Source organism: Kogia breviceps, chromosome 12 (assembly GCF_026419965.1).
Source record: "Kogia breviceps isolate mKogBre1 chromosome 12, mKogBre1 haplotype 1, whole genome shotgun sequence".
NCBI lineage: Eukaryota > Metazoa > Chordata > Mammalia > Artiodactyla > Physeteridae > Kogia > Kogia breviceps.
In genome coordinates, this window is record NC_081321.1 from 5135625 (window position 1) to 5154595 (window position 18971).

The 18971-nt window shown below is 44.4% G+C and overlaps 1 protein-coding gene across 3 annotated transcripts in view; it reads right to left on the reverse strand.

Annotated features, from left to right (window-relative positions):
• ANO2 (anoctamin 2) overlaps positions 1–18971 on the reverse strand; it is a 301537-nt gene that overhangs the window by 36010 nt on the left and 246556 nt on the right. For 2 of the 3 annotated variants that reach the window (XM_059080738.2, XM_067008589.1), the window contains exons 18-19: positions 16923–16980; positions 16655–16755 (exon numbers count right to left, since the gene is read on the reverse strand). The exons of the other annotated variant lie outside the window; for it this stretch is intronic. In XM_059080738.2, the coding sequence (XP_058936721.1) occupies positions 16655–16755; positions 16923–16980 (159 nt within the window). The remainder of the gene's footprint in view (positions 1–16654; positions 16756–16922; positions 16981–18971) is intronic. 3 annotated transcript variants of the gene reach the window in all.

An 18971-nucleotide genomic window follows, 5' to 3' on the forward strand; every position in this document is an offset into this window, starting at 1 on the left:
CATGAAGGGAAGTAGACAGATCGAGACACGCTTAGGAGGTGGGGTTAAGAAGCTGGTGGGGTATTGCAGTTGGGAAGGGAAGAGAAACCAAGGATGACCCCCCAAAGTCCTTGGCCGTGTGTGTGGGTGGTGGCAGAGCTCACTAAACTGGGGGACACAAGAGGAGAGGGGGAGGAGAAGTTGTTGAGATTGGAGGGTTTCATGAGACAATTAAGTAGGGATGTCTAGTAAACAGTTATATGTGGTCTAGAGCTCTGAAAACAGGTCTGGGTTGGAGCTAGAGACCCAAGAACCATCACGGAAAGAACAATGGAAACTCTAGCAATGAACACCTCCTGTGGGTGGCGTGGAGGGCAAGGAGCCTTCAGAGGGCAAGGAAAGAGCAGTCACAGGAAGAGATGCTCAACCGTGGCAACGAAGGCCAGGGCAGAGGACAGCCTCAGGAAGGACACCGCGGTCAGCCATGCGATACGCTGTGGGTGGGTCCAAATGTCCACAAATAATTCTTACGAACCTCTCCTTACCAGGAGTTTCCCTCCTGGAGATCTCAGTGCCCATTAAAAACATTAATAAAGCAGGTCCCTCGAGAGCAGGATTTAAGAGGAATCCTGCCTGTTGTATAACACACAGATGGGGTATCTGGAAAACTAACTGCAGATTATGATTCTTACCGTATGATGCATTTGCTTGTTAAAATAACTCCTTTGAGGTTACCCTCGTCTCCTTTTCATCTGCTCTTTCTCTGTCCCTTGTTAATGACAAGTCTGAGAGACTCTGTCCAGAAGCCTCCGAGCCTTTCCCCTGCATGTGCCTCACAGGTTCACCCCGAGCCCACGGTGACTGTCCGTCACGCCCTGGCCTCCTGGCTGCAGGATCCAGGCCCCAGGAGTCCTCCACAGACCCTGGCTTCACAGACCTGGAGCCTCGTGAAAGAAGGCAGAAGCAAGCCTGCCATGGGCCGAAGGAGAGAAACACATCAACCTCGGAGCTGTGTATTCCTCTTCTTGACACGGGACAGGACTCAAATTTGTTCCTTAAACCTCTGATTCACAGCCATATTCCACTGTACTGAGGGGAACACACAGCTTCCCTTGCCTGTGATGGCTTTAAAGAGAGACTGTTTTATGTCTTGAACTACAACATTTATCACATTTATCATAACAAGGAGAAAGTTTATGAAATCTTCCTGGCTGTGTGCAGGGGTATATCGTGGCTATTTTGGGGTGTGATCTGGTGCTTCTAACAAGAATAGGGACTGGGGGACATTTTGCCAGTGGAAGTATTAGTTCATCAGCTCTGTCCATCTCAGACGTCGCTCAGGAAAGAATCTGGCAACTGAAAAAGAGCATTTACCCTTACACACACACACACACACACACACACACACACACACACACACACACACACACAAATTCATCTCTCTGAATGATTAAAGGCCATTTCCAATTTTGCTTCACGGAATACTGGAGCTGAGTTTGAGATAAAATTATAGCGAGGACTTGGGATGTGCTGTGGCGTGTTTGGGGACACCATGACATTTGGATCCAAAGTCCATTTTGCACAAACACATATGGGAAAGGTGGTGTGTGTGTGTGTGTGTGTGTGTGTGGTGGGGGAGACGAGGAATATCCCCATCAATGGACTCAGATAATAAACAGCACAAGATCAGATTCTGCCCTGCAAGTCAGCCATGTCTGAAGTTATCTCAGAAGGAGCTGCCAATGAGCATTATTCTGGGGCCTGTTGTGTTGAAATCCACCTGGCTCCCTTCTGGAAAGCATCTGTCACAACTGTGTCAGGCCCCAGGAGCCTGGGGTTGTGTGAGTGGGGAGAGTCCAAGGCCAGACCACACAACTTCAGTTTCATCTAGTATCATGTCCTCATTGCCCTTAAAGAGTTACTGCTCTCAGTTTTGCTGCTTCCTTTGAAAGCACTTCATTTTTCCATCTCCAGGGGCTCTGAAGCAGGCCTAGCAAAAGTGGGACATGCTTCTGTCTGGATGGTGCTGGCCATACAGCATGGTGGCCCTGTCTGGGGCACCTGCCAGATTTAGGGGTAGCAAGGGAGAGGTCTGGAAGCTGAAGATGCTTATCCCGGTCCCAAAGGACAGGTGTACAGTATTCATGGACATGCCTGGTATCTGTGCCAGCCCCGTGGAGACCTGCGGGGTTAAAAGGCAAGAACATTGTGCTAAGCCAATGTCTCCCAAGCAAAGGACACGTTCCACTAGCAGCTCATGTGATGTTTTGGGGAGGTCACTAGACTTGGCCTAACGATTCCCTTTACTGCTCTCAGCTCGTCCCTATGACCGCAGTCCAGGAGAAAACCCCAGTCTGCTGCTGGTAGGCCTTTAACAACTCCCCAGGACTTGTGCGACTTCTTTTTCAATAAAGAGAATGCACATCTTAGGCTAACTTCATTGATTAATAATGGATCAGTTTTATTGTATTTCTTTCTACTATTTGCTATTCAGGGTAACTGACAGTGTTAGTTTTCCGTTTTCAGAAATGTGATGGACTTAAAAAGTGAATTGGTTTAGAAGAAATTAATATGCAAATAGCTGTCTAGGTAGGTAATGGAAAACAATTTAACAGTTGGCTGACAAATGACTAAAGACTGGGAAACTAATGCAAGAAGCCTACTGGACTGGTCAACTCAGGAAGACACTAGAATTTGTAGTGGTGGTGCTTTTAGCAGTACACACACATGCACGCACACGCACACGTGCACGCACATGCCCACACAGAGAACCTAAGGAGAATGGTGCACCCTTAGGGAGTTAGATAAATTACAGCCGGCTACCTGGCTTACCAGCAAAGTCAGTTCAATAGTCTTTAACATTTTAAAATTCTCTTCAGCAGAATCTCAGCAAATTGCTTTCAGAAGTAAATAACAAACGTGAAAAATGATCAATCTATGTGTATAACCATATTTTTTTACCCCAAATATTCTTATCCAGTATGATTACCTACATAACTCCTCAGACTTGCTTCTGTTTTTAAAACTCAAGTCTGGTCTCGAAGATTAATATTTATCTCCCTGAGGGAAAAAATTGGATGCAGGCTCCGAAGGCACCGAAGAGCTACCATGAACCACAAGCCATGGGTCCCAGAACAGAAGAGAAAAACACTGTTCCTGAGAAGGTCTTTTCAGCTCACTCCCTGGACTCGAAACACTCAGAGAGCATCGCTTGTAAACATAAAAGCCAATGACACTCAGTAACACCTTGGCTACCTGTACCCCCAGGAATGGTTCTTCCTTTCTTGGATACACATATGTTCTCTTTTCTAGAGACCTGAGCATATATGCAAGCCGTATTTTTACATAACTGTGTGTCTTTCTAGAATAACTCTCCCAAGGTCTCACAGGGACTACATTGCAATGCCTGGATTTAAACCCAGATCTGTTGAACAATCACTGCCCTACAGAGATGTGTTGCCTCCACGAAAGAGTTAAAGACCACTGGGTCTAGTTTTGATAATTTACACTTTTCCTTCCTCACTGTCAGGCTCAAAGGTCATTTCTCTTTTGCCTATAAAAGACTCCCCTTTCTTGCTTATTTCATGTTTCTCTATCATACGTAAGGATATTGCCAGGTGCATGAGCTCTGGATTGATGGGTCTAATCTACTGAGAGTGGGCTCTGAGTGGGGCGTGGAAGACCCAGTAATCATAATCGTGGTGATTTCAGGTGAACAAACTCAATCACAACCTGCAGAATTACGAAGAACTTTGCAGATAAAATACCATAGCGCTTGGTGGAAGAACGTTTGCTCTACATTCCCGACTTCAACTATATGATTAGGTTGTATGTGTTCACTAACAGATTAGGAACTAAAATGAGGAAAAATATTTTGAAAGAGAAGTGACTTACAGTGGAATCGGCAGTGACCAGTTTCATTGAATAGAGGATAGGTTCATAGAATGCTAGAGCTGAAATGACGGTACCTTAGAGATTATTACATTATTATATACTAAATAGGTATTATATCCTGTTATATATTATGTATTATTATATGCTTTTCCTCAAGAGATGAGGACAATGAGACGTAGGAAGTGACTTGCTCACAGCTTTATGGATTACATGCAAATGCCATCAATTAAAGTGTGGCATAGTAAACACACATCAACCATAAGGAAGGAAATTTAGCCTTCAAGGAAAACAGCCTGTGTAGGCTTCATCTGTCATGGAGCTGATAGAGTTGATGGGTGGGGAACATCCAACATACTGTCCAAATGACTGAGTTCTTGCCTCTCTTACACTCTAAAAAAGACTTCTGGGTCCAGAGTGGATGGGCCAAGTGGTAGAGGAGATGCCTGGGAATGAAAAACAGGTAAGCTGTCTCCAATTCCAACCAACGTACTGGAAAGACAGGTGTGTTCACCCAGATGGTTGGAGGGGATTGGAGACTTTCCTTTGTAGCAGTGGTGGAGGGATTGGTCTCTCGGCTTCAAAGGGGCCAGATGTGGCTTTGGCACATCTTGTTTTTTGGTCTGTTTATTTTCTGGATGTTTGTCCATAACGAATGTGTTCTCTCTGAGACGGTGAGCTCCTAGACCACAGTGGCCATGTGTCTCACCAGCTTTGTTTGATGACTATCATGGAGTGACGTTCAATCAGAAAGCTGAGAACAGGGTGCTGTTTCAGAGGGTTGAGATGCCCAGACCACGTTCTCCTCCAACTCCTCCGAGAAAAATCACGTGCCCAAGTGCCTCCTGTGGTTGCCCCAGTGGGGGGACAGAAAAACAGCCTAACTGATGGCCGGTGATGGTGAGACCCATTCTGAGGACTGGGATGGCAAAGTGTTATGAGCGAATGCGCAGGATTCTCATTCATTGAAGTAGGGCTCTCATGAAAACAGGTTTTCTTTCCAGATAAATTCAATTGTCTCCATCACAACTTGAGCTCTCTAACTGTGTTTCTGAGAAAGACCAAAGAAAAGCTTTCTCTGGGGATCTGTCAGACAGTCACAGCCCGCCATGGGAGCAGTGACTGGTATAGCTTTCCCTAAAGAAAGGAGTGGATCATGTATATCTGCTAATGGTTCCAATCAGCCCAAGGAACCTAGGCTCAGCGACCCTTAAGCAGACTGAGAGAGATTTTGGGCTCTCGCCCTTGCCATGATCCTGGCATGCCCCAAGACCAGTCAGGGCACCACTACCTCATCTTCTCCTAAAGCAACACCTGAGTCACTAAGTGTTTTGATAAACCTGAGTCAGTCTGTTGTTTGTTTTGAAAATAAATCTACATCCAAGGGAACCTGTTTCTTTTTTTAAAATTTATTTATTTTTGGCTGCGTTGGGTCTTCGTTGCTGCACACGGACTCTTCTCTAGTTGCTGCGAGCGGGGGCTATTCTTTGTTGCGTTGCACACACTTTTCACCGTGGTGGCTTCTCTTGTTGAGAAGCATGGGCTCTAGGCGCGCGGGCTTCAGTAGTTGTGGTGCACAGGCTCTAGAGCGCAGGCTCAGTAGTTGTGGCACATGGGCTTAGTTGATCCGCGGCATGTGGGATCTTCCCAGACCAGGGCTCGAACCTGTGTCCCCTGCATTGACAGGCGGATTCTTAACCACTGCGCCACCAGGGAAGTCCAGGAAACTGTTTCTTTAAACAAAATAATGGCAGACCAACTTGTTATATACGACAGTGACAGCCTTCTTCCAAGTCATAGACGCAGCCCCCTGCTTTCGCAGCTTTCTTTGACTGCTCCAAAATGCCTGACCTTTACTTGTCTGAATTCTGACAAAGTTTGCACCAGAGAAAGAACACCCAGTCACATGCATTCTATTTTGTCTCCTACACTAAAAAAACTAATCTCTGAGGAGATAAGGACCATTTCATATATATTTTTCTGTATTTAGTTGTATACAAATCTTGTCTATAGGTTAAAGAAAAAGAAACAGAGAGCCTTGTGTTATGGACTGAATGTCTGTGTCCCCTCCAGAATCCATATGTCCTACCTACCAGTGTGATGGTATTAGGAGGTGGGACCTTTGAGAGGTAATTATGTTTAGATGAGGCCATGAAGGTGGGTGGGGCTTCCACAATGGTATTGGTGCCCTTATAAGAAGAGGGCACCACCAATGTTCACAGCAGCACTATTTACAGTAGTCAAGACATGGAAGCAACCTAAATGTCCATCAACAGATGAATGGATAAAGAAGATATGGTACATATATACAATGGAATATTACTTAGTCATTAAAAAGAATGAAATAATGCCATTTGCAGCAACATGGATGGACCTAGGGATTATCACACTAAGTGAAGTAAGTCAGGCAAAGAAAGATAAATATCATATGGTATCACTTATATGCAGAATTTAAAAAAATGATACAAATGAACTAATTTACAAAACAGAAACAGACTCACAGACTTAGAAAATAAACTTATGGTTACCAAAGGGGAAAGGTGGAGGGGGGGATAAATTAGGAGTCTGGGATTAACATGTACACACTACTTTATATAAAATATATAATCAACAAGGACCTGCTGTAGAGTACAGGGAACTCTACTCAATACTCTGTAATAACCTATGTGGGAAAAGAATCTGAAAAAGAATAGATACTATATATGTATATGTATAACTGAATCACTTTGCTGTACACCTGAAACTAACACAGTATTGCAGATCAACTATAGTCCAGTATAAAATAAAAATAGAAATAAAAAAAGAAGAAGAAGAAGAGGGCACCAGAGCTCTCTCTCCACATATACACAGAGCCTGGGTCATGTGAGCTTACAGGTAGATGGCGGTCTTCATCAGGACCAAGCCGGCTGGCTCCATAATCTTCAACTTCATGGCCTCCAGAACTGTGAGAAATAAGCTACCCAGTCGGTGCTATTGTGTTACAGCAGCTCAAGCTGAGGAAGACAGTCTGAGCTGGGAAGGCTCAGACTGCGGTTTCTGTGGGTATAGCTCTGTGGTATCCAATTCTCATTTTTTAATACCTGAGCCATATCAGCCAAGAGATGAAGGCAGTGGTATTCCCTGCAAGCCCTCCTGCAGTGTGGACAGTGTTATTCCTGGTTATGTAGCTCAGGGCCCGGCTCTCTAGCCCTTATAGAATATTCTGTTGGACACTTATTGTTCTCAAATTCCTTTGCTGCTTAAACTAGCCTGGAGTGGACTCCAAGGTCTGCTACTAAGAACCCAGGCCAATGACATGAACAAATGCAGCTGGAAATAAAGGGATTAAAGCAGTTCCTTTATTGCAGGATTTCTCAGAACCATTCAAATAATGTGCTTAGTAAATCTCCAAAAGGGAGACAGAGTGTGTGGCAGTATCTTCACCTAACCCTGTGTGGACTATGTGACGACTGCATCCCAGGATGGCTAATCTTGCAAGAAGTTTGCCAAGAACTCTGAGCCTGGTACAAACTGTCCATCCAGTCCTCCTGAACAGAACTGGCCCAGCCTATAAGAGTTACCCCTGATCCTCTCTGTCATTCCCTGGCTCTCTGATGCCAGGCTAGCTGAAAACACCCCCTGAAACAGATTTCTTTTTTTACAACTAAAAAAGCAATAGAAACAAAAGGCAGAGGGGGCGACATTTTCCTTTGACCTGAAGGTAGATTTTCACCTATTTCATCCTCTTCTTTTGGGTCCAGTGCTCATGAGTCAGCATTTATTTTCATGACTATCTCAATGCAAAACTTAATGAAAGGGAGGACCTTCAAGATGGCAGAGGAGTAAGACATGGAGATCACCTTCCTCCTCACAAATACATCAAAAATACATCTACGGGCTTCCCTGGTGGCGCAGTGGTTGAGAGTCTGCCTGCCGATGCGGGCGACGCGGGTTCGTGCCCCGGTCTGGGAAGATCCCACGTGCCGCGGAGCGGCTGGGCCCGTGAGCCATGGCCACTGAGCCTGCACGTCCGGAGCCTGTGCTCCGCAACGGGAGAGGCCACAACAGTGAGAGGCCCGCGTACCGCAAAAAAAAAAAAAAAAAAAAAAAAAAAAAAAAAAAAAATCTACATGTGGAACAACTCCTACAGAACACCTACTGAATGCTGGCAAAAGACCTCAGACTTCCCAAAAGTCAAGAAACTCCCCACAAACCTGGGTAGGGCAAAAGAAAAAAGGAAAAACAGAGACAGAAGAATAGGGACCGAACCTGCACCAGTGGGAGGGAGCCGTGAAGGAGGAAAGCTTTCCACATACTAGGAAGCCCCTTCGTGGGCGGAGACTGCGGGTGGCGGAGGGGAAGCTCCAGAGCCACAGAGGAGAGCGCAGCCACAGGGGTGCGGAGGGCAAAGCAGAGAGATTCCCGCACAGAGGATTGGTGACAACCAGCACTCACCAGCCCGAGAGGCTTGTCTGCTCACCCACTGGGGGGGATGGGGGCTGGGAGCTGAGGCTCGGGCTTTGGAGGTCAGATCCCCAGGGAGAGGACTGGGGTTGGCTGTGTGAACACAGCCTGACGAGGGTTAATGCACCACAGCTAGCCGCAAGGGAGTCCAGGAAAAAGTCTGGAGCGGCCAGAGAGGCAAGAGACCATTGTTTTGGGGTGCACGAGGAGAGGGGACTCAGAGCACCACCTAAATGAGCTCCAGAGACGAATGTGAGCTGCGGCTATCAGCGCGGACACCAGAGACGGGCATGGGACGCTAAGGCTGCTGCTGCCGCCACCAAGAAGCCCGTGTGCGAGCACAGGTCACTCTCCACACCTCCCCTCCTGGGAGGCTGCGCAGCCCGCCACCGCTGGGGTCCCAGGATCCAGGGACAGCTTCCCCGGGAGAACGCATGCGCGCCTCAGGCTGCTGCAACGTCACGCCGCCTCTGCCTCCCCCCGGCCTGAGTGAGCCAGAGCCCCCTAATCAGCTGCTCCTTTAACCCCCTCCTGTCTGGGCAAAGAACAGATGCCCTCGGGTGACCTACACGCAGAGGTGGGGCCAGATCCAAAGCTGAACCCTGGGAGCTGTGCGAGCAAAGAAGAGAAAGGGAAATCCTTCCCAGCAGCCTCAGGAGCAGTGGTTTAAATCTCCACAATCAACTTGATGTACCTGCATCTGCGGAATACCTGAATAGACAACGAATCATCCCAAATTGAGGAGGTGGACTTTGGGAGCAACTGTAGACTTGGGGTTTGCTTTCTGTATCTAATTTGTTTCTGGTTTTATGTTTATCTTAGTTTAGAATTTTTAGAGCTTATTATCATTGGTAGATTTGTCTATTGATTTTGTTGCTCTCTTCCTTTATATATATATATATATATATTTCCCCCTTTTTCTCTTTTTGTGTGTATGTGTATGCTTCTTTGCATGATTTTGTCTCTATAGGTTTGCTTTTATCATTTGCCCTAGGGTTCTATCTGTTCGATTTTTTGTTTAGTATAGTTTTTAGCACTTGTTATCATTGGTACATTTGTTTATTGGTTTGGTTGCTCTTTTTTTTAAGTTACTTTTATATTTTTTCATTTCAATAATTTTTTTAATTTTTTATTTTAAAAACTTTATTTTTTCTTTCTTTCTTTTATTTTCTTTTCTCCCATTTCTTCTGAGCTCAGTGGCTGACAGGGTCTTGGTGCTCTGGCTGGGTGTCAGGCCTGAGCCTCTGAGGTAAGAGAGCCAAGTTCAGGACATTGCTCCACCAGAGAACTCCCAGCCCCTTGTAATAACAATCGGCGAGAGCTCTCCCAGAGATCTCCGTCTCAATGCTAAGACCGAGCTCCACTCAACGACCAGCAAGCTCCAGTACTGGACACTCCATGCCAAACAACTAGCAAGACAGGGACACAGTCCCACCCACTAGCAGAGAGGCTGCCTAAAATCATAATAAGTTCACAGACACCCCAAAACACACCACTGGATGCAGTCATGCCCACCAGAAAGACAAGATCCAGCCTCATCCACCAGAACACAGGCACCAGCCCCCGCCACCAGGAAGCCACTGAACCAACCTTAGCCACTGGGTACAGGCACCAAAAACAACAGGAACTAAAACCTGAAGCCTGCGAAAAGGAGATTCCAAACACAGTAAGTTAAGCAAAATGGGAAGACAGAGAAACACACAGCAGATGAAGGAAAAAGGTAAAAACCCACCAGACCAAACAAATGAACAGGAAATAGGCAGTCTACCTGAAAAAGAATTCATGGTAATGATAGTAAAGATGATCCAAAATCTTGGAAACAGAATGGAGAAAATACAAGAAACGTTTAACAAGGACCTAGAAGAACTAAAGAGCAAACAAACAATGATGAATAGCACAATAAATGAAATTAAAAATTCTCCAGAAGGAATCAACAGCAGAATAACTGAGGCAGAAGAACGGATAAGTGACCTGGAAGATACAATAGTGGAAATGACTACCGCAGAGCAGAATAAAGAAAAAAGAATGAAAAGAATTGAGGACAGTCTCTGAGACCTCTGGGACAACATTAAATGCACCAACATTCTAACTATAGGGGTCCCAGAAGAAGAAGAGAAAAAGAAAGGGACTGAGAAAATATTTGAAGAGATTATAGTTGAAAACCTCCTTAATATGGGAAAGGAAACAGTCAGTCAAGTTCAGGAAGCTCAGAGAGTCCCATACAGGATAAATCCAGGGAGAAACATGCCAAGATACATATTAAGCAAACTTTCAAAAATTAAATACAAAGAAAAAATATTAAAAGCAGCAAGGGAAAAGCAACAAATTACATCCAAGGGAATCCCCATAAGGTTAACAGCTGATTTTTCAGCACAAATTCTACAATCCAGAAGGGTGTGGCAGGACATATTTAAAGTGATGAAAGGGAAAAACCTACAACCAAGATTACTCTACCCAGCAAGGATCTCATTAATAAAATTCGATGAAGAAATTAAAACCTTTACAGACAAGCAAAAGCTAAGAGAATTCAGCACCACCAAACCAGCTTTACAGCAAATGCTAAGGGAACTTCTTTAGGCAGGAAACACAAGAGAAGGAAATGGCCTACAATAACAAACCCAAAACAATTAAGAAAATGGTAATAGGAACGTACATATCGATAATTACCTTAAATGTAAATGGATTAAATGCTCCAATCAAAAGACACAGACTGGCTGAATGGGTACAAAAACAAGACCTGTATATATGCTGTCTACAAGAAACCCACTTCAGACCTAGGGACATGTACAGACTGAAAGTGAGGGGATGGAAAAAGATATTCCATGCAAATGGAAATCAAAACAAAGCTGGAGTAGTAATTCTCATATCAGACAGAACAGACTTTAAAGACTATTATGAGAGACAAAGAAAGACACTACATAATGATCAAGGGATCAATCCAAGAAGAAGATATAACAATTGTAAATATTTATGCACCCAACATGGTAGCACCTCAATACATACAGCAAATGCTAACATCCATAAAAGGGGAAATCAACAGTAACACAATAATAGTAGGGGACTTTAATACCCAACTTTCACCAAAGGACAGATCATCCAAAATGAAAATAAATAAGGAAATACAAGCTTTAAATGACACATTAAACAAGATGGACTTAATTGAAATTTACAGGACGTTCCATCCAAAAACACTTTCTTCCCAAGTGCTCATGGAACATTCTCCAGGATACATCATATCTTGGGTCACAAATCAAGCCTTGGTAAGTTTAAGAAAATTGAAATCGTATCAAGTATCTTTTCCAACCTCAAGGCTATGAGACTAAATATCAATTACACGAAACAAACTGTAAAAAAATACAAACATGTGGAGGCTAAACAATATGATACTAACTAACCAAGATATCACTGAAGAAATCAAAGAGGAAATCCAAAAATACCTAGAAATAAGTGACAATGAAAACATGATGATCCAAAACCTATGGGATGCAGCAAAAGCACTTCTAAGAGAGAAGTTTATAGCAATACAATCCTATCTCAAGAAACAAGAAACATCTCAGATAAACAACCTAACCTTACACCTAAAGCAATTAGAGAAAGAAGAATAAGAAAACCCCCAAAGTCAGCAGAAGGAAAGAAATCATAAACATCAGATCAGAAATAAATGAAAAAGAAATTAAGGAAATGAAAGCAAAGATCAATAAAACTAAAAGCTGGTTCTTTGAGAAGATAAATAAAATTGATAAACCATTACCCAGACTCATCAAGACAAAAAAGGAAAAGACTCAAATCAATAGAATTAGAAATGAAAAAGAAGAAGTAACAACTGACACTGCAGAAATACAAAGGATCATGAGAGATTACTACAAGCAACTATATACCAATAAAATGGACAACCTGGAAGAAATGGACAAATTCTTAGACAAGTACAACCTTCTGAGACTGAACCAGGTAGAAATAGAAAATATAAACAGACCAATCACAAGCGCTGAAATTGAAACTGTGATTAAAAATCTTCCAACAAACAAAAGTCCAGGACCAGATGGATTCACAGGCGAATTCTATCAAACATTCAGAGAAGACCTAACACTTATCCTTCTCAAACTCCTCCAAAATATAGCAGAGGGAGGAACATTCCCAAACTCATTCTACGAGGCCACCATCACCATGATACCAAAACCAGACAAAGATATCACAAAGAAAGAAAACTAGAGGCCAATATCACTGATGAACATAGATGCAAAAATCCTCAACAAAATACTAGCAAGCAGAATCCAACAGCACATTGAAAGGATCATACACCATGATCAAGTGGGGTTTATCCCAGGAATGCAAGGATTCTTCAATATATGCAAATCAATCAATGTGATACACCATATTGACAAATTGGAGGATAAAAACCATATGATAATAGATGCAGAGAAAGCTTTTGACAAAATTCAATACCCATTTATGATAAAAACCCTCCAGAAAGTAGGCACAAAAGGAACTTACCTCAACATAATAAAGGCCGTATATGACAAACCCACAGCCAGCATTGTTCTCAATGGTGAAAAGCTGAAGCCATTTCCACTAAGATCAGGGACAAGACAAGGCTGCCCACTCTCACTGTTATTTATTCAACATACTTTTGGAAGTTTTAGCCACAGCAATCAGAGAAGAAAAAGAAATAAAAGGAATCCAAATCAGAAAAGAAGAAGTAAAACTGTCACTGTTTGCAGATGACATGATACTATACACAGAGAATCCTAAAGATGCTACCAGGAAACTACTAGAGCTAATCAATGAATGTGGTAGAGTAGCAGGATACAAAATTAAAGCACAGAAATCTCTTGCATTCCTATACACTAATGATGAAAAATCTGAAAGAGAAAATAAGGAAACACTCCCATTTACCACTGCAACAAAAAGAATAAAATACCTAGGAATAAACCTACCTAAGGAGACAAAAAACCTGTATGCAGAAAACTATAAGACACTGATGAAAGAAATTAAAGACAATACAAACAGATGGAGAGATATACCATGTTCTTGGATTGGAAGAATCAACATTGTGAAAATGACTCTACTACCCAAAGCAATCTATAGATTCAGTGCAATCCCTATCATCTACCAATGGCATTGTTCACAGAACTAGAACAAAAAAATTTCACAATTTGTATGGAAACTCAAAAGACCCCGAATAGCCAAAGCAATCTTGAGAAAGAAAAACGGAGCTGGAGGAATCAGGCTCCCTGACTTCAGACTATACTACAAAGCTACAATAATCAAGATAGTACGGTACTGGCACAAAAACAGAAATATAGATCAACGGAACAAGTAGAAAGCCAAGAGATAAACCCACGCACATATGGTCACCTTATCTTTGACAAAGGAGGCAAGAATATACAATGAAGAAAAGACAGCCTCTTCAATAAGTGGTGCTGGGAAAACTGGACAGCTACATGTAAAAGAATGAAATTAGAACACTCCCTAACACCATACACAAAAATAAACTCCAAATGGATTAAAGACCTAAATGTAAGGCCAGACACTATAAAACTCTTAGAGGAAAACGTAGGCAGAACACTCTATGACATAAATCACAGCAAGATCCTTTTTGATCCACCTCCTAGAGAAAGGGAAATGAAAACAAAAATAAACAAATGGGACCTAATGAAACTTAAAAGCTTTTGCACGGCAAACGAAACCATAAACAAGAAGAAAAGACAACCCTCAGAATGGGAGAAAATATTTGCCAATGAAGCAACTGACAAAGGATTAATCTCCAAAATATACAAGCAGCTCATGCAGCTCAATACCACAGAAACAAACAACCCAATCCAAAAATGGGCAGAAGACCTAGACGTTTCTACAAAGAAAACATACAGCTGGCCAACAAATACAGTAAAAGATGCTCAACTTCACTAATCATTAGAGAAGTGCAAATCAAAACCACAATGAGGTATCACCTCACACTGGTCAGAATGGCCATCATCAAAAAATCTACAAACAATAAATGCTGGAGAGGGTGTGGAGAAAAGGGAACCCTCTTGCACTGTAGGTGGGTATGTAAATTGATACAGCCACTATGGAGAACAGTATGGAGGTTCCTCAAAAAACTAAAAATAGAACTACCATGCAACCCATCAATCCCACTACTGGGCATATACCCTGAGAAAACCATAATTCAAAAAGAGTCATGTACCAAAATGTTCATTGCAGCTCTATTCACAATTGTCAGGACATGGAAGCAACCCAAGTGTCCATGGACAGATGAATGGATAAAGAAGATGTGGCACATATATACAATGGAATATTACTCAGCCATAAAAAGAAATGAAATTGAGTTATTTGTAGTGAGGTGGATGGACCTAGAGTCTGTCATACAGAGTGAAGTAAGTCAGAAAGAGAAAAACAAATACCGTATGCTAACACATATATATGGAATCTAAAAAAAAATGGTTCTGAAGAATCTAGGGGCAGGACAGGAATAAAGATGCAGATGTAGAGAATGGACTTGAGGACATGGGGAGGGGGAAGGGTAAGCTGGGACGAAGTGAGAGAATAATGTTGACATATACACACTACCAAATGTAAAACCGATAGGTCGTGGGAAGCAGCCGCATAGCACAGGGAGATCAGCTCAGTGCTCTGTGATCACCTAGAGGGGTGGGATGGGGAGGGTGGGAGGCAGGGAGACGCAAGAGGGAGGGAATATGGGGATATATGTATACGTACAGCTGATTCACTTTGTGATACAGCAGCAACTAACACACCATTGTAAAGCAATTTATACTCTAATAAAGATGTTTAAAAAAACCCACAAACAACCTAATGAAAGAAGTCTTTGTAAAAAAAACACCACGTGGGAGGGGAGACAATCCACATGAAAATCCGTTCTGTTTCCCCAGCTATGCATCCTTCCCCGCCTGAAATCATATATTCCACAGTTCCTTAGAGATTTTTCTAAATGATTACATGTGTTTCAATCTTTCCTATTCATCCTCCACGCCTCTTTTACTTATTCACTGGGAATGAAATGGAGCAGGACCCTATGTTCCCTGCCCCACATGTCCTCAGCATGCTTTTGTCTGTGGGAAAACTTTAGCCAAAGAATAAGTTTAATCAGAGAAGTGAGAAAATGCAGAAACAAAGCCAAACAGTCAAAGGAGGACAAGTAATAACAATTCAGTCATTAGGCATAGTCAAGGACCTTTAGTTCCTTCTTAAGGGCTACGGATAATACTCCGAGCCATATCCTGTGAGCTGTCTTATAGACCCTGAAACCTCCACTAGGTGGAAGAAGTTAAATGTGTGATGACCAGACTGTAGCCATGACATAAGCTGCCACAATTCTGAGAACTGGCCTCAAGGAAATGGGAACAAATCAACCGTGGAACTGAAGATTAAGTGTACCTAAAACAATCAAGATGACGCTGGTCAGACCACCGATGGCCAATTTCAAGATGACCTCAGAGCTGACTGGGCTGTTTCTGCATGTAGCCCCCTCCCTCCACCTATAAAAGCTCTTGCCCACTGGGTGTAGGAGCGGGGTGTTTTGGCCTTTGGACAGGCGTCCGCCCTCCCTCCCAATCCTGGTTGCTGGCATCCAAAACAAAGCAAACTCTCCTTTCCACCAGCCTGGCCTCTTTATTGGCTTTCAAATGGCGAGCAGCCGGACCCCACTTTCGGTTACAGGAGGACATAGCATTAAAAGTAGGATGGGGCTTCCCTGGTGGCGCAGTGGTTAAGAATCTGCCTGCTGATGCAGGGGACACGGGTTCGAGCCGTGGTCTGGGAAGACCCCACGTGCCGCGGAGCAACTGAGCCCGTGCACCACAACTACTGAGCCTGCGAGCCACAACTACTGAGCCCACGCATCACAACTACTGAAGCCTGCGCGCCTAGAGCCTGCGTTCTGCAACGAGAGAAGCCACCGCAACGAGAAGCCCGCGCACCGCAACAAAGAGTAGCCCCCGCTCCCTGCAACTAGAGGAAGCCCGCGTGCAGCAACGAAGACCCAAATCAGCCAAAAATAAAATAAATTAATTTTTTTTTTAAAAGTGTACGATGCACTTTGAGGTCAGAGGTGCCTGATTCACAGCTCTGTCACTTTCTGTCAGTGGGCACTTAAGCAAGTGCTTAATTCTTCTGAGCCTCAAGCATCCCGAACTGGATTGGCAAACAAGACTTGTGGGAGGGGCCCTACCTTGCGGGGAAGTTACTGGCGGGTGGACAGAGGAGTAGAGAGAGAGTCCATGTGTCTTAGAAGAGGAGAGACCACGAGACGCTGCTGGAGGTCTGGCGGTGCCGGGCTCAGCCCTGGCGGCAAGGAGAGGGGCACGCAGGGCTCGTTACTCACGGGACTGCGATCTCGAAGATGTTGTTCTGGATCAACTGCTTCCCCAACATGATGATGCCGAGCTGAATGCACAGCTCCATGAGGCAGCCCCCAGGAGCGCACTGCAGGAGGAGGGGAAGGGAGGGGCGGTCAGGCCGGGTGGAGCTCCGAGAGGCAAGGGCGTGAACTAAGCCAGCCTGTGGAGGCGGTAAGGACTGGGGCGGGGCGGGGCGGGGCACCTACAAACCACTAGCCTAGCCGGGCCTCAAACACCGGTGGCTCTACTTGCCTCTTCCATGCGGTAACCGTCAAACACGTAAACGTAGCTTCCAGGTCTGCCCACAAACCTGAAACGGAGGAGTGTGGGAAGAGTCAGGGCAAGAGAGAGGAAGTGAGGACTGCCTGAGGGCGTGTCTTCCGAGGGGACCAGCCACTGCCCAACGCTGTTCTTGAAAGGACTGGCCAGGGCGGGTGCTCATCACCCCGGAAGGAGTTCCTACCTGTTACAGCAGCTAACACTCACCCATAACACACAGGGTTCACCTCTTGTTTTTTAGTTTTTATTGGAATATAGTTGATTTACAATGTTGTGTTAGCTTCTGCTGCACAGCAAAGTGAATCAGCTATGCATATACATGTATCCACTCTTTTTTAGATTCTATTCCCATATAGGCCACTACAGAGTATTGAGTAGAGTTCCCTGTGCTAGACAGTAGGTCCTTATTAGTTATCTAATATCTATTAGATTCGTTTAATCAGATATTAGATATTATCTATATCTAATATCTAATATCTATTAGTATATCTAATATCTACAATATCTATTAGTATATTGTGTATGTGTCAATCCCAATCTTCAATGTCTTGCTCCCTCCCCCTCACCCCCCGGTAACCGTAATTTTATTTTCTACATCTGTAACTCTATTTCTGTTCTGTAGATAAGTTCATTTGTAGCTCTCAACCTGGTCAAATTCCAAGGGTAGGGGATTGAGGCTGGGTCTGAAATGGGACTGGGGCACTCGTGCGTGTGTGTGTGTGTGTGTGTGTGTGTGTGTGTGAGTGATCATTTCAGAACCTAAACACAACGAAGTCTGGATTGTCTCTAAGTGCACTGCCCTGAACTTTCTTCCCTCAGCTCGTGTCAAAGAATCAAGTTCGGACTGCAATTCCTCCACGAGGGCTTCTGATTTCCCAGGAAATGAAGGCCAAGATGGACTAAAGTTGTAAGTGGAGATTCCTGGGACCAGAAAAGAAAAATCCAGACTTCTTACTGAAAATACTTAGAGGAATGGAAGAAGCCTGCCTCCTTCCTCTGCTAAGACCTAAGGGTCTATCCTATCGGGGGGTAAGAAGGTTGAGCAGGTGGGGGAGGTGGAGAGGTACTAGCCGGCCAAGGGGCCAGACAGGCCGTCAGCAGAATCCCACTCTCTTGCAGTGTCACCCCCTCACCCATCTACTGAAATCCTACGCGTCCATTTGAGGTTCAGCTTGACTTTCCTCCTTGGGGAGGCCTCCCTGTCTCTGTTCATAATTAAGTGTTCCCCTAACACTTTCTTTGCACCTTTTCTATGGTACTTACTGCAGATTACACTGTGCTGTTGCCAAGAGTATCACAATCACTATTTATCAGAAGTGATTTTCCACCCAGGACTGTTATATAATAAAGAATATGATGGTCATTGCTCCTGATCCCTGGGAGGAGCCTCTAAATCCTTAGAATTTCCTGGTAGGAGTGTCTTTGTTATTCATGGTGGGCCCCTGGGACTAGACCTAAGTTTACGCTAATGAGATCACTCAGGATGGGGAGGCCAATGCCAGAAAGACCAACCATGTGATCAGAGAGTTGGGGCTTTGAGCCCAGTAAAAGCAGCCTGACCTCAGCTGGGGGAGAGGGACTGCAGATTGAGTTCAATCACATGAGCAATGATTCATTCAATCATGCTTGTATAACAGGACCCCAGCAAAAACTGTGGACACTGAAGCTTGGACGAGCATCCCAGTCGGTGACGCACATTGACGTGCCAGGAAACTGACATGCTGAGGACATCCTGAAGACATGGAAGCTTCTTTTCAGGATGCTCCTAGACCGTACCCTACGTGCCTCTCCCCTCTGTCGCTTTGGATTTGTATCTCTTTGTGATAATAACACCATAATTTTAAGAATAGCACATTCCGGGCTTCCCTGGTGGCGCAGTGGTTGAGAGCCCGCCTGCCGATGCAGGGGACGCGGGTTCGTGCCCCGGTCCGGGAGGATCCCACGTGCCGCGGAGTGGCTGGGCCCGTGAGCCATGGCCGCTGAGCCTGAGCGTCCGTCCGGAGCCTGTGCTCCGCAACAGGA